At 42.5% G+C, this 15,765-nt stretch overlaps 1 protein-coding gene across 1 annotated transcript in view; it reads left to right on the forward strand.

Annotated features, from left to right (window-relative positions):
• Positions 1-15,765, forward strand: part of LOC147361871 (ATP-binding cassette sub-family C member 4-like) — a 448,560-nt gene that overhangs the window by 285,721 nt on the left and 147,074 nt on the right. Inside the window, exons 23-24 of the mRNA XM_086328628.1 lie at positions 8,469-8,565; positions 14,357-14,566. Of these exons, the coding sequence (XP_086184754.1) occupies positions 8,469-8,565; positions 14,357-14,566 (307 nt within the window). The remainder of the gene's footprint in view (positions 1-8,468; positions 8,566-14,356; positions 14,567-15,765) is intronic.

Consider the following 15,765-nt stretch of genomic DNA (forward strand, 5'->3'; position numbering starts at 1 on the left):
AGTCATGGGACCAGATGCCATGATCTTCATTTTCTGAATGTTGAGTTGATAACAAATACCAAAAAGCAAAGATTAAAAATCTAGAGTAGAGGTTAGAGTCTCAAAATTACAATATTAAAAAAAGTCACAGAAGTTATTATATATATATATATATATATATATATATATATATATATATATATGAAGTTTGCTTTAAAAATAGGGTCTTTTTTTTGCAAGGTAATAGTAGGTTATAAAAATGAAAATTCAAGCTGTAATGGGGACTTAAAAATCTAAAAAATAAAATAAAATACATATTTTTTCATTAAAAAATGATAATAGTAAAAATATATCTAAGACTTTCTCTGGAGCTGTTGCAGACAGTGTGGGGTCAGTTCATTCTCAGACAGTTCCTTGGTCCAGCTTGTACTTTTCAAGGGCTATAGGCCCCTTCCTATGTAGTCGGTGTTAACTACAGGATTTTAATCTATTGCACCTGTCACTTCCAGAGTGGTTCCCTCTGTTTATTTTGGCTTCTTCTGTTTGCTGGTCTCTTCAGTGTCTAATTTCCACCCTGACACAAGGGACACGGTGCTGGTCACTCTTTTTAGGCTCGCTTGTTCAGTCGTGCTTTGGGGAGGGAGGAACACTGCAAACAAACATCACTGGCATGTGCTCACAGTGATTCAGCCACACTGGGTTTGCCCCTGCTCATGCCATGTGGGCTTTTCCAGTTTACACTGCTCAGACTCTAGGTTGCTCTGCTGGGCACTGTCTGATGGAAGCCCTGGTTTGCATGCACTTCCCATGTCTAAGCTGTTCAGGTTCAGGTTCTCGGATACTCCACAAAGGCACAGACTTGGTTGGGGCTGCATTTTGCACCCGTCCCAGGTCCGAGCAGCTCAGATGACCAGGTGCTTGGCGCGCAAGTCGCCCCCAGTTGAAGGCTGCGGTTTATCCCCTCCCCCATCCCAGCCGCTAGGTTTTCTGGGTGTACAATGGGTGTGCCTTCTCAGGTGTGCTGTGTGTCTCTTTTGGGGTGCTGATCTCTGGATGCGACCCTCCCAGTGGATGTCGACCTTCCAGAATCCCAAGAAGTCTTGGTTAGCAGCAAAGTCTGCTCACAGTTTGGTATAGGATGCCTCTCTGGGGCCGTGATTGCCCGCTTCCGGCTCTGGCTGCCCTCGCCTACCTGTCTCCAGTGGGGGATGGGCCGGTCCACAGCCAGCTAGCTCTGCTCAGTCATTTGTTCTGTGAGCATGCCTGGTGGTGTCTTAGCATAGGGCTTTTCATGGGGTACCTATCCCACAGTCTGGGTTGCTATCTCAAGCTAGTTCCCTCAGATTGCCATCAGGGCATTCAGGCGGGTCCTTACCCTAAGCAATGCAGCCCGCTCCTCCCTGTCCCTCCCCTGCTTGCTAGAGTGGGATGTGAGCATCTGGCTGCTGCTTCGCTGGGAGTTGCTGTTAGGCATGTAATCTGTGGGTTTAAATTATTTATTTATTTTTCCTCCTGGTTATTTTGCCCTCTGAGATGCCAAGGCTCGCCACAGACCCTCCAGAGAAAGTGTTTCCTGGTGTTTGGAAACTTCTCTCTTTTTTAAGACTCCCTTCCCGGGATGGATCTCCGTCCCTACCTCTTTTGTCTCTCTTTTTATCTTTTATATTTTGTCCTACCTCCTTTCAAAGACAATGGGCTGCCTTTCTGGGTGCCTGATGTCCTCTGCCAGCATTCAGAAGTTGTTCTGTGGAATTTGCTCAGCGTTCAAATGTTCTTTCAATGAATTTGTGGGAGAGAAAGTGGTCTCCCCATCCTATTCCTCTGCCATCTTAGGACTGCCTCTGAGGACCCAGTTCTTTTGCTGAAGGACGAGTAGAAGCTCAAGAGTGGAGGGAGGAGGAAACAAGACTGTGAGGAGAATAGCAGGCACGTCCTCACCTGGAGGAGGCGGGGTGTTCGGCAGAGAGAAGCTATTTAGAAATTCTTGCTTTCAGATCCTGTGTTAGTTTGCTGGGGCTGTGTCCATCCAGGCTGCTCTCACAGGAGACCAGAGCCTAGGAAGCTTAGAAATAATAGAAGTTTATCTCTCATAGTTTTGGAAGCTGGGAAAGTCTAAGATCAAGGTGTGGGCAGTTTGGTTTCTCCTTAGACCTCTCTACTTGGCTTCTAATGGCATTCTTCTTGCATGGTCCTCAAATGGCCCTCCCTCTGTCCATGTGCACCCCTGTGTCTCTGTCCTTATGTCTTAGTTTCCTCTTCTAAGGACACTAGTCAGATTATATGTGGCCCACTCTAATGGCCTCATCTAACTTAAATACCTCTTTGAAGGCCCTGTCACCAAATTCTAAAGTATTGGGGGTTAAGACGTCAGTATGTACATTTGTAGGGGAAAGAATTCATTCACAACTCACAATTCATGCTACCTGGCAAAGTAAAAAGATTTAAGCAGAATTAGCAGTCTGTGTGTGTGTGTATGTGAGAGAGAGAGAGAGAGAGAGAGAGAGACATGTGGGGGCAGCTCTGATACAAGCTCTGGATACAAGGAGCTGGTATTTCACATTCACTAGCAGGGTCATTTCTTTGAGGCCCCTTTTTTTTTTGCGGGTTGTGGGGGGAGGCAAGAATACTTGAGTGAGTTGCCATTCCCTTCTTCAGGAAATATTCCCGACCCAGGGATTGAAGCCGGGTCTCCCGCATTGTAGGCAGACGCTTTACCATCTGAGCCACCAGGGAAGTCAACCTAGATAGCATATTAAAAAGCAGAGACAATGACTTTGCCAACAAAGGTCCGTCTAGTCAAAGCTATGGTTTTTCCAGTAGTCATGTATGGATGTGAGAGTTGGACTGTGAAGAAAGCTGAGCACCAAAGAATTGATGCTTTTGAACTGTGGTGTTGGAGAATACTCTTGAGAGTCCCTTGGACTGCAAGGAGATCCAACCAGTCCATTCTAAAGGAGATGGATCCTGGGTGTTCATTGGAAGGACTGATGCTGAAGCTGAAACTCCAATACTTTGGCCACCTCATGGGAAGAGTTGACTCATTGGAAAATACTCTGATGCTGGGAGGGATTGTGGGCAGGAGGAAAAGGGGACGACAGAGGATGAGATGGCTGGATGGCATCACCGACTCAATGGACATGAATTTGGGTAAACTCTAGGAGTTGATGATGGACAGGGAGGCCTGGCGTGCTGCAATTCATCGGGTCACAAAGAGTCGGACATGACTGAGTGACTGAACTGAACTGAACTGAACTGAGCAGGGTCATTGTACGAGTTCTACCAAAGTTTGTGTGTAATTTGTGCTTAGTATTGGGGTGATGAAAGAGCTCTGGGGATGAGTGGTGATGATGGTTACACAACAACATAAATGTACTTAATGTTACTGAGCTGTATACTTAAAAATGGTTAAAATGGTAGATTTCATATTATGTGTATTTTGCCACACAAAAAATGCACAACAGTACTGACTCTTTCAAAGTAAGGGAGCAGCACAGCTGACCCTTGACATGGCCTCCAGCTCTCTGGTCTGACCCCCTTTCCTACCCTCTCCTGATGATGGCTTGATGAATTTTCCCTTAGAGAAATGCCTTGTGTCTTGTCATGAGTTCAGTGATGGCTCTAGTGCTGTGGCAGAGATTCCCCACCCTGCCATTCTGGCATCATGAGTAGTTCAGCCTCCCTGTTCTCAATACCCTACCCTGAACTCACAAATGTCTGTCATTCTGTCTTGTGTGCATCTGCACAAGTTCTCCATCAGTGTAAGAAGACATTCTGCTGACTGTTATATTTGCATCGCTGGGAGGGGAGAAGACAGAGCTCTGATTGTCAAGTGTCACTGTGTTCATCACAAAAGCTCTCCCAGGCTCTTTTTTGAACCCAGGGTGTGTTTATAAAATCCTCTCAACATTTTGGGTGTAATGACTCTGGATGTACACTTGATAGAAGCAAGTTTGCTAATTAAGACTGTCCCTTGCCAATCAGAACCACATTTTCTGGGGAAACTTAGGGCAGGGAGCATGAATGCAATATTTAGGATACCACTTAGCAGCAACTGAGAATGTTCTCAGTGAGTTAGAAAATTGGATGGAACATTATACTATGAGAGATGGTGGTCGTGTTGAAGCTTAATAATGGGGAGTATTTTGTATTAAAAATGAGTGAATAATATTTCTACTAGCCATTAACAGTTTTCTTCAGTCATGAATCTATATCCAAGGTTATTAAGGTCCGTAAGTTTTACACCTATATGTTGTTATACTTACTACACTAAGTGAGTTCTATCACCTACATAAGGTGTGGGGCCTTAGGTGAACTGATGCAGTGACACCTGTGTCCAGCCATGGATCGTGTCCTGGTCCAGTCCTACATCATCAGACCCCCCCACCTCCTGCATCATCTGCTCTTCAGGTCTGTCCTGATCAGATTCTGACACTGCTGTCTATACAGCTCACCCTCCTGTTCCAGCCCTTCATAGATTCCCCTTGTCCCCCCTCCCCATTCAGGATGCAGTTCTAGGTCCTCAAACAGAGAACAGGCTTCTTTGCCGCCTGCCCCATCAACCTTTCCAGCTCATCCCCACACCCAATCAGTATCCGGCTGTGCTGGATTTATGGGGGTTCCTTTCCCACCCCTGTCTGTACATACTGGTCCCTCTGTCCCAGAGCCAGGGAGCAGTGTACCAGCACACAGAAGAAAGGTGGAAGATGGGTCCTGCCATTCCCTCCTGTTCCTCCAGGGGGTCCCATGCCCTCTGTATTCCCACAGCCCTCAGTGGGTGCACTTGACCATTTATGAGTCCCCCTGCTGCCCGCCTCCCCCCCCCCCCCCCACCTCAATCCTAAGCAGTGAATGCAGGAAGGCGCCTCAGCCCAGCATGTTCTGTCCCAGGACCCCTGCACCTGCTGTGTCTTCTTCCAGGATTTTTCCCCAGATAGTCTCAGGGCTCCCATGTTACCCTATCTAAGACAGCAGTGCCCCCTTGCTTTTCCCTCAGACCACACATCATAGCCCAATAGTGCATTTTTCTATACTAGTTCAGTATATTCCCCTCTCCATGGTGCAGAGTGTTGTCTACTGTCTTGACCTGTGGGTGTATCCTCAACACTTGGGATAGCGCCTCTGCCTAACCAAAGTCTGCCAGTTGAATGAATGAAGGTGGGACTCTGTATTACTTATATCCTTTCTACAATAACCTGCTATGTCCCCTCTTAACACAGCATTTATATAGGATTATTTTGATATAGGGAATTATATGGTTAACAGCTCTTATCTAGAAATAATGTGTAAACAGTTCATCACTGAAGCAGTTATTTTTTATGGCATGACTTGGAAAACTTTACTCTTAAAAGCTTGAAAAATAAATCATTTTTCTAGAGATTTGGATAAAAATTATTATTTGGGAAGAAATTCAAAATCATCAACTGATCACTTCATTGTAATTATATTACCTCATCTGTGATGGCATGTTAGGAAGAAAACATTTAAAAACTTTTCGGTTGGTCCATCTTGGATAAAGCAATGCATCATATTTGATTAACATCTGCCTTCGGGTACTATTGACAGGTATTTTGAACTAAAGAAAAACAATTCCATGAGTTCCAACGAACATTCCCAATAATGTTCAAATTACTGAACAATTGCACTCATTCCATAAACTAGCAAGGTAATGCTCAAAGTCCTCCAAGCTAGGCTTCAGCAGTATGTGAACTGAGAACTTCCAGATGTACAAGCTGGGTTTAGAAAAGACAGAGAACCCAAATTGCCATCATTCACTGAATCATAGAGAAATCAAGGAAATCTAAAAAAAAATCCACTTCTGTTTCTTTGACTATTGACTATTGACTATTCTAAAGCCTTTAACTGTGTGGATCACAACAAACTGTGGAAAATTCTTCAAGAGAAGGGAATACCACACTACTTTACCTGTCTCCTGAGAAACCTGTATGTGGGTCAAGAAGCAACAGTTAGAACTGGACATGGAGCAACTGACTGGTTCAAAATTAGGAAAGGAGTATGTCAAGGCTGTATACTGTCACCCTGCTTATTTTACTTTTATGCAGAGTACATCATGTAAAATGCTGGGCTGGATAATCACAAACTGGAATTAAGATTGCTGGGAGAAATGTGAACAAGCTCAGATTTGCAGATGATGCCACCCTTAATGGAAGAAAGTGAAGCAAAACTAAAGAACCTCTTGATGGGGGTGAAAGTGTGTACACGTGTATTCTCAGTCATGTCTGACCCTTCAACCCCATGGACTGCAGCCTGCCAATCTCCTTTGTCCATGGAGTTTTCCAGGCAAGAATACTGGAGTGGGTTCCCATTTCTTTCTACAGGGGATCTTCCAAACCCAGGGATTGAACCCATGTCTCCTGCATTCGCATGCAAATTCTTTATCACTGTGCCACCTGAGGATGAAAGAAGAGAGTGAAAAAGCTGGCTTGAAGCTCAACATTAAAAAAAAACTAAGATTATGACATCCAGTCCCACCACTTCATGCCAAATAGAAGGGGAAAATGTAGAAACAGTGACATTTTATTTTTCTGGGCTCCAAAATCACTGTGGACAGTGACTGCAGCCATGAAATTAAAAGACACTTGCCCTTTGGAAGGAAAACTATGACAAACCTAGACAGTGTATTAAAAAGCAAAGACATTACTTTGCGGACAAAAGTCTGTGTTGTCATAGCTATGGTTTTTCCAGTAGTCATATATGGACATGAGAGTTGGTCCACAAAGAAGGCTGAGTGCCAAAGAATTGATGCTTTCAAACTATGGTCATGGAGAAGACTCTTGAGAGTTCCTTGGACTTAAAAAGGGTCAAAAAGTCAGTTCTAAAGGAAATCAGTCCTGAATATTCATTGGAAGGATAGATGCTGAAGCTAAAGCTCCAATCCTTTGGCCACCTGATGTGAAGAGCCAACTCATTGGAAAAGATCCTGACACTGGGAAAAATTGAAGGCAAAAGGAGAAGGGGGCAGCAGAGGATGAGATGGTTAGATAGCATCATTGACTTACTAGACATGAATTTGAGCAAACTGTGGAGACAGTGGAGGACAGGGAAGCCTGGTGTACTGCAGTCCATGGGGGTCACAGAGAGTTGGACATGACTTATACTGATTGACAACAATTCCATGAAAATCTTTAGTACAAAAGCTGAACTAAGACATGTCAAAAGGTAAAAATAAATCTGTTTGGAATTAATGAAATGATGGTGAGTGTGTCTGCATCCCAGGGTCTTTTTTCTGATCACAGACTCTGTGTCCAGAGGATTCCCTCAGAGTTTTTCTATTCTGAGTCCAAAGCATATGACCACTTGTGGTTAGGGAGGAGTGGGGAAGGGAGCTGGCATTTACTGAGCAGACGGGTGGTTAGACTTCTCAGAACATGTGATTGTCATTGATGATGTTCTGAGGTGAAGAAACTGAGGTTTAGTGGCTCGTCTGATGGAACTGAGCTGCAGTCTACTGCCTCCAGGTTCTCCATCTGACTCATTCAGCAGGCTGACCTCTGGCCCATGTTCCTGAGATTTGCTTTGTGAGGGTGCAGGGCACTCAGAGTACCTGCCTGGAGCCCTGCCCATGTTCACTGGGGCCTTGGACCTGGCTACTCACTTCTCTGAAGGGGTTGTGGACCTTGTAGGAAGAGACTGGGGCTGAGGTCCTTGGGGTCTGCATTTAAGATGTAGGGGCAGTTTGAGGGGGTTGCTGTGAAAAAAAAAACACTTAAGTTTGGATAGTTTGGGTGGGGGTCTTGGCTAAGAGAATTGCATGTCTTGAGCTGTTGGATGATTTCCTCTGAGTTGAGCCATTTGGACTCTCATCTTTCATTTTCATATTCAGAAAGTTATCAGTTCAAATGAAAAGTTTAATTCCTGGTTGGGATGGAATGTTGCAGAGATGTATGGAGGCCACACTAGCATTCATTTTCTATCTAATGCTATTTGGGAAGAAGTGTCTACAAAATGCACTCTGGCAAAGGTTACCAAGAGTCTATTAATTTGTTGTTGTTACTATGTACATTATAAATCATAAACAATTGCTTAGAAAACTGCCTGAGAAAAATGTGCAGAGTTTTAAATGACATAGATTCCTCTTCTCCCATTCCTGTATAGTGATGGAATAGTGTTTTAGTTCAGTCAGGTTTTGGAATCTCACTATTGGTCAGTTGTTTATCATCATGAAATATGTAAATAATGGATGAGTTTTTTGAGGAAAAAAAAAAAAACCTAGCTGTTGGCGCCTCCTTCACTGGACTGGTTTTTAGAATTTTTCAGCAGAGCTGGATTCAGGTTTGCTGCTGATGAATTTGAGGACCTAGTCAAATTTATTACTTTATATTGGTACTTACTTTGTATTATATATTTGATATTTAAACCACGGATCTTCAACTCCTGTGTTGTCTTTGTCTCATTATGTTTTCAAAATATGTGTTTTCAATTGGAAGCACCCCCATTCATGTTTTTACATACTGTACCTTTTACCTTTGTAGGTGTATTTGCCAAGTCTTGCATGAGAAGATCACAATCTTAGTGACTCATCAGTGGCAGTACCTAAAAGATGCAAGTCAAATTCTGCTATTGGAAAAGGTAAGTAATTTCTAGAAGTCTGTGAAACTTGCTGACACTCAGGTGTGTTGAAGGCCAGACCTCCCAACAGGTCACTCTCCTTGGATTAATGGTAAATGCCCTCTTCTCCCTCAGTTGTACACTCCCTTCTTCTCAGAGCTGGTGGTATTCTTACATTTGAGGATGAATCCATAGGCCTGTAGAATGTCACTATTACACTCTAAGCCACATAAAGCTTAAAGTGTATAGAAGTACAACCACAAGGCTACTGACTCATCACTGTTCTAGTAAAATTGTTAAGGATAATGATGTAATGTTTTTTAAAACTTTTTGTTTTCCTTTTCCAGGATTTAAGCCAAGTTGTATTGTTTGGAAATTAGAGATACTAAGACCTGTTTGTAGTCACATGATTGTCATGCAGTTTGCCTGAAGAGCATCTTCCATTAGTACAGGAAGCAAGGTTGGGTAGCCAAGCACCTGGGTCAGAGACACCTTCTCTGCTGGTGTTGCCAGTCGCTGGTCTCCCTGCCCAGGTCTCTATGTGCCCAATACATGTGAGAGCCTGTACAACAGGAGGACAAGGCCCTGCCCTCACGGGGGTCCTGTTCTTATGGGGACAGATATGACAAAGAAGGTGACATCCTGGCTGCCTCCCTGAGGAGCTGGTGCCTCACAGGGTCTGAGTGACATGAAGGTGGGGACTGTGCTGTCACCTGGGAGAGGGAATCTGAGGCAGGGAGTCTTAAGGAAGGAACTGACCTGGCAGGTTGGAGGAACAGCAGGAAGACCAGCATGTCTGAGGATACTGAGCAGAGGGATGTGGAGGGAGCTGGTCTCTGAGCAGTGGGCAGTGAGCCCAGAAGTGAGATGGAAGCCTTGGATGGTCCAGAGCAGAGGAGGATGTGGGATTTTAAAAATTCCTCTGACGGTCACTGGAGAGGTGACAGCAGAAGTAGTTACAAGGCTTAGTAAAGCTGAGAAGGCAGAAGTGTGGGCTCAGGCTAGAGTATCAGTTTCTAGAGCTGCTGTAATAAAGCACTGCAAACTGGGTGACTTCAAACAACAGAAATTTATTTTATTTTCTTGAAATATAGTTGATTTTCAATATTGTATTAAATTCTGCTGTATAGTAAAGTGATTCAGTTATACATATACATATATTTATTTTTAAATATTCTTTTCCATTATGGTTTATTATAGGATACTGAATATAATTCTTTGTGTGCTACATAGTAGGACCTTGTTGTTTATCCATTCCATTTATAATGCTTACATCTGCTATTCTGAAACTTCATACTCAAAGTCTCCCTAGCTCCTTCCCTGTTGGAAACTACAGGTCTGTTATTTCTGTCCTCCAAACAACAGAGATTTATTGTCTCCCTGGTCTGGAGGCTACAAGTCCCCAGTCCAGGTGCTGGCAGGGCTGTGTTCTCCCTGAAGGCTGCAGGGGAGAATCCTTCCTTCCTGCCACTGGTGTGTGCCAGTTTTCCTTGTGTTCTTTGGCTTCCAGCTGCAATATTGTGGTCTCTGCTTCTGATACCATGTGGCCATTATACCTTGTTTGTCTGAGTCTCTTCTGTTCTCATAAGGACATCAGTCATTTTAGATTTAGGGTCTTCCTGCTCCAGTATGACCTCATCTTAGCTTGATTGCATCTGCAAAGACCCTGCTTCCAAATAAGGTCAATTTACAGGTATCATGTTTAGGGCTTGAACATACCTTTTTAAGGGGCTACCATTCAGTGCACAATACATCACATGATTGGGAGTGGGTTGGAGATTAGTGAGAATTTTTCAGACTTGGTAATTGTTTGATGTTTCACCCCTTGGTTTGTCTGTGTCTGTGCCTCAGCACCTCTGTTGTTAACCCTTGTCTCTTTCAACAGACCCATGGCCAAATCTCTCACTTATCAAATGAATTTCTGCTCTAAGAAAGATTATTAAAACATAGCATCTCTACCTCTCAAAGCAATTCCATATGTAGACTGTTCTCTACTCCTCCAGGGATGTGGCTCAGATTTCTTAAGCTTGAGACCAGTTAACTTCATGTGCAGAGCAGATGATGTGCTGTGCTTAGTCACTCAGTAATGTCCAACTCTTTGTGACCCCAGACTCCTCTGTCCATGGTGATTCTCCAGGCAAGAATACTGGAGTGGGTTGCCATCCCCTCCTCCAGGGGACCTTCCCATCCCAGGGATCAAACCCAGGTCTTTTGCATTGCATGTAGATTCTTTACCATCTAGGCCACCAGAGAAGTCCAAGAATACTGGAGTGGGTAGTCTATCCCTTCTCCAGGGGATACTCCTAACCCAGGGATCGAACCAGGGTCTCCTGCATTGCAGGCAGATTCTTTACCTGCTGAGCTACCAAGGAAGCCCACAGAGCAGGTGATACTAGTATGTAAAACCCTGCATTGGAAGTATTGAGTACAGAATGGTGAGAGGCACAATAACATATTTAGCCAGTCCCTAGATGTTTTGGGGCCCCCTTATTGCTTCTTTTGAGAATACCATCCTCAATTTTAGAACAAGAATTTGTCCACTAGAGAGCACCCCTGGATGAGTTGGGGTCCATCCTTTCTATTTGTCTGATCCATCTCTCACATCAGAGGGAGGATGGCATGCCTCCTTGTCCCCTTGGAATTGTTAGGGCCTGGTTGCTGAGTGAAATTACTGTCTTTGTACCACTAGTAATTTCCTTGTGCAGCTTACAGATACTAAGTAGAAAGTGGTAATTTCATTAAATAAGGTGTATGTATTTTGTCTCTCAAGTGGCACAAGCCACAATATATCTTGAATAAAATTCTAATTCTTCAGTATCAAATGGTTCCCAAAGGTTTCATAGGGTTTCTTCCAGGGGACCACCTCAGGGGATAGGATGAGAGGGGTCAAAGGTAGGGTCATGGGACACTTTCTTCTACTTGATCCACCTTAACCAGATGCCCTCCTTTGATTGTTTTTACATCCTGAAATTTTGGCCTCATATTTTGTTTGCCAATGAGTGAATTAGCTGTATCTTGTTTCATGGGGTTAGAAAATAGCGAAAGCATATGCATATGAGAGTTCCAAAGAATAGCAAGGAGAGATAAGAAAGCCTTCCTGAGTGATCAGTGCAAAGAAAAAGAGGAAAACAATAAAATGGGGAAGACTAGGGATCTCTTCAAGAAAATTAGAAATACCAAGGGAACATTTCATGCAAAGATGGGCTCAATAAATGACAGAAATGGTATGTACCGAACAGAAGCAGAAGATATTAAGAAGAGGTGGCAAGAGTACACAGAAGAACTCTATAAAAAAGATATTCATGACCCAGATAATCATGATGGTGTGATCACTCACCTAGAGCCAGACAGCCTGGAGTGTGAAGTCAAGTGGGCCTTAGAAAGCATTACTATGAACAAAGCTAGTGGCGGTGATGGAATTCTAGGCGAGCTCTTTTAAATCCTAAAAGATGATCTGTGAAAGTGCTGCACTCAATACACCAGCAAATTTGGAAAACTCAGCAGTGGCCACAGGACTGGGAAGGGTCAGTTATCATTCCAATCCCAAAGAAAGGCAATGCAAAGAATATTCAAACTACCACACAGTTGCACTTATCGCACACTCTAGCAAAGTAATGCTCAAAATTCTCCAAGCTAGGCTTCAACAGTACATGAACTGAGAACTTTCAGATGTTCATGTTGTATTTAGAAAAGGCAGAGGAACCAAAGATCAAATTGCCAACATCTGTTGGATCATAGAAAAAGCAAGAGAGTTCCAGAAAAACATTTACTTCTGCTTTATTGACTCTGCTAAAGCCTTTGTGTAGATCACAACAAACTGTGGAAAATTCTTCAAGAGATGGAAATACCAGACTATCTTACCTGCCTCCTGAGAAATCTGTATGCCGGTCAAGAAGAAACAGTTAGAACCGGACACAAAACAGCAGACTGGTTCCAAATGAGGAATGGAGTACGTCAAGACTTTATATTGTCACCTTATATATTTAACTTCTATGCAGAGTACATCATGTGAAATACTGGGCTGGATGAAGCACAAGCTGAAATCAAGATTGCCAGGATATTTATCAATAACTTCAGATATGCAGATAGCACCACCCATATGGCAGAAAGCAGAGAAGAACTAAAGAGTCAGTCTCGTGATGAAAGTGAAAGAGGAGGGTGAAAAAGCTGGCTTAAAACTCATCATTCAAAAAACAAAGATCATGGGATCTGGTCCCATCACTTTATGGCAAATAAATGGGGAAACAAAGGAAACAGTGACAGACTTTTTTTTTTGTTTGTTTACAAAATCACTGCAGATGGTGACTGCACCCATGAAATTAAAAGACGCTTGCTCTTTGGAAGAAAAGCTATGAGCAACCTAGATAGCATTTTAAAAAACAGAGACACATGTTGGTATATGGCAAAACCAATACAATATTACAAAGTTAAAAAATAAAATAAAAAAAATAAATGGAAAAAAAAAAAAAGCAGAGACATTACTTTGCCAACAAACGTCCATCTAGTCAAAACTACGGTTTTTCCAGTAGTCATGTATGGATGTGAGAGTTGGACAATAAAGAAAGCCGAGCATTGAAGAACTGATGGATTTGAACTATGGTGTTAGAGAAGACTTTTGAGAGTCCTTTGAACTACAAGGAGATCCAACCAGTCAGTTCTCAAGGAAATCAGTCCTGAAGGAAGGAATGATGCTGAAGCTGAAGCTCCGGTACTTTGGCTTCCTGATATGAAGAACTGACTCATTGGAAAAGGCCCTGATTCTGATAAATATTGAAGGTGGGAAGAGAAGGTGATGACAGAGGATGTGATGATTGGATGGCATCACTGACTCAATGGACATGAGTTTGGGTAAACTCCGGGAGTTGGTAATGGACAGGGAGGCCTGGCATGCTGCAGTCCATGAGGTTGCAGAGAGTCAGACGCGACTGAGCGACTGAACTGAATTGAACTGGAGGGAGGGAAACTGAAGTAAAATGTCATGTATTTTCCAATAACTTGATTAGATTGGCAGTGGCTTAAGCAGTTGTCCGATCTGAGGACGCCTGGTTATCTGCTTGTGATTGGCTGTTTTTAAGTTCTCCTCTCAAGTTTCTCTCAAGAATCTCCACTGATTCTGGGTTAGGTTTTTGTTTGCTGCCAAGGCTTTAGAACCACTGCAGTGCCATGGCTTTCTTGTTTAATGACTTGAACAGAAAGAATATTGAATTTGCAGTTGGGAAATTTCTGAGTTTGTGGGGAAGTTATAAAGACAGTGAAGACACAGCTCATGGATTCTCTGTCCAGAGCTACTTCTTACAGGTCTTGTCCCAGCTGAACACAGGCTACTGTGACAGTGACATGGTCAGCAAAGATTTGATGAGTGATTCTTACCTATGCAGATGTGCTTGTGCCCACCTCTGTGACAGTCTTAAGTTTGTTTCCTGGAATATCTTCTCCAATTGACTGTTTTTAAAAATTCTGTTTCTCACATGAAGTTTATCTGAATTGTCTAAAAAAACTACTGATACTTCCACTGACATCTATAGTTTTTGCTTCCCTAAGTGCCCACAGTAGTTATCTCAATGGCCTCCATTTTTAACACATAAGTACACATTTCTTTCATATCTGCCAGCATCTTACACAGTATTTGGTTTGGCAGAGGACAGAAGGCTTATACTGAAATAGATTTGTGAACCATAATTCCAGACCTAGAAAATTTTTTCTTAAAAAAGTTATAGTTTAATACCAGTTAACATTTCTTGATTAGTATTTAAATTAGATTATATTATCTAATGCAAGTGAATTTATCTCAAGTTTAAAATTTTTATTTTAGGGTGAAATGGTGCAAAAAGGGACTTATGCTGAGTTACTGAAATCCGGGGTAGATTTTGCTTCCCTTTTAAAGAAGGAGAATGAGGAGGCTGCACCATCTCCAGTTCCTGAATCTCCCACTATAAGGACTCAGACCTCCTCTGAGTCTTCAGTTCAGTCTCAACAGTCTTCCACACCCTTGTTGAAAGATGCAGCTGCAGAAGACCAAGATGTGAGTTTCTCATTCTGCAACATCCTGGTCTGTCTGCTTTTGATGGCTGTTCAGTCTTCTCCTCTCATGACATCTTTGTCTCAAATTAAATAAGTTTCCAGGGCCTTATTCCATGGAATTGGTAGAATTAAATTGCTCTCTGATCAGAGTTCTCCTCTGGGTATAGGATGATGAATCTTATCAAGATCAGTAGTGGGTACACTGCTATGAATTCCTGGGTGTATGTTTATAATGGGTTCCAGCTTCCCTTTTACATCCAGAGGCTTACTATGAAGACCTTATCCTATCAAATCCTGCTGTGACCACATTAAATCAGCTATTTTTCCTACATATTGGAATGTTCTGACACTGCAGATGACTGATTGTCGTATTTTGCCTTGGTGTCAGAAGGTTTGTGATAGACCAGCGATAACGTGTGTGACACACAGCAGACAATGATTAGTCCCTCACATTACACACTCAGGAATCACTGAAATTCAGGAACCACATAGATTCAGATCATATGCTGTCCTCCTGCTATCCAAACTCACCTTACTCCAACTTGTTGTGTGAACTCAGCTTATTGTATTTGACTAGTATTTTGAGGACCAGCTATGTTTTATGTTTTCATCATTGAATGACACAAGTCATCTAGAAGGATACATTAACTACATATCATTTTGTGTGTTATTTTGGAACAAACTTCTGCATTCATATTTGAATTGGATATGTTTGCATGTACCAAAAGTCATAATATCCTATTTTTATTCATTAGTCATATAATTTATTTTTTAATTGGAGTATAACTGCTTTACAATGTTGTGTTGCTTTCCATTGTGCAATGAAGTGAATTCACTATATGTATACATATATCCCCTCCCTCTTGGACTCCCTTTCCCTCCTACACCCCTGTCCCAAACATCTAGATCATAATGCAGCACTTCTACTTTAAGCAAAGCCACACAACAATGAATAACCTTGTGCAAATGATATTTCCTTATTTCTAATAGATTACTAGAAGTAGTATGGCTGGGTCCAAGAGTCAATGCATATATGGTTTGGTTAGATATTTTCATACCTTCTTCATAGGAGATGGACCATCTTGCACTCCTACCAGCGTGTGAGGTGTGTCTGTTTTCACCACAGAATTGCAATTTAGGACATTGTTGAACTTTCGTAGTTTTGTAGTTCATTATTTAAAATTTTGTCTTTCCCTGCCA

Source organism: Bos grunniens, chromosome 12, assembly GCF_055505025.1.
Source record: "Bos grunniens cultivar Pamir isolate PY7600 chromosome 12, Bosgru_T2T1.0, whole genome shotgun sequence".
NCBI lineage: Eukaryota > Metazoa > Chordata > Mammalia > Artiodactyla > Bovidae > Bos > Bos grunniens.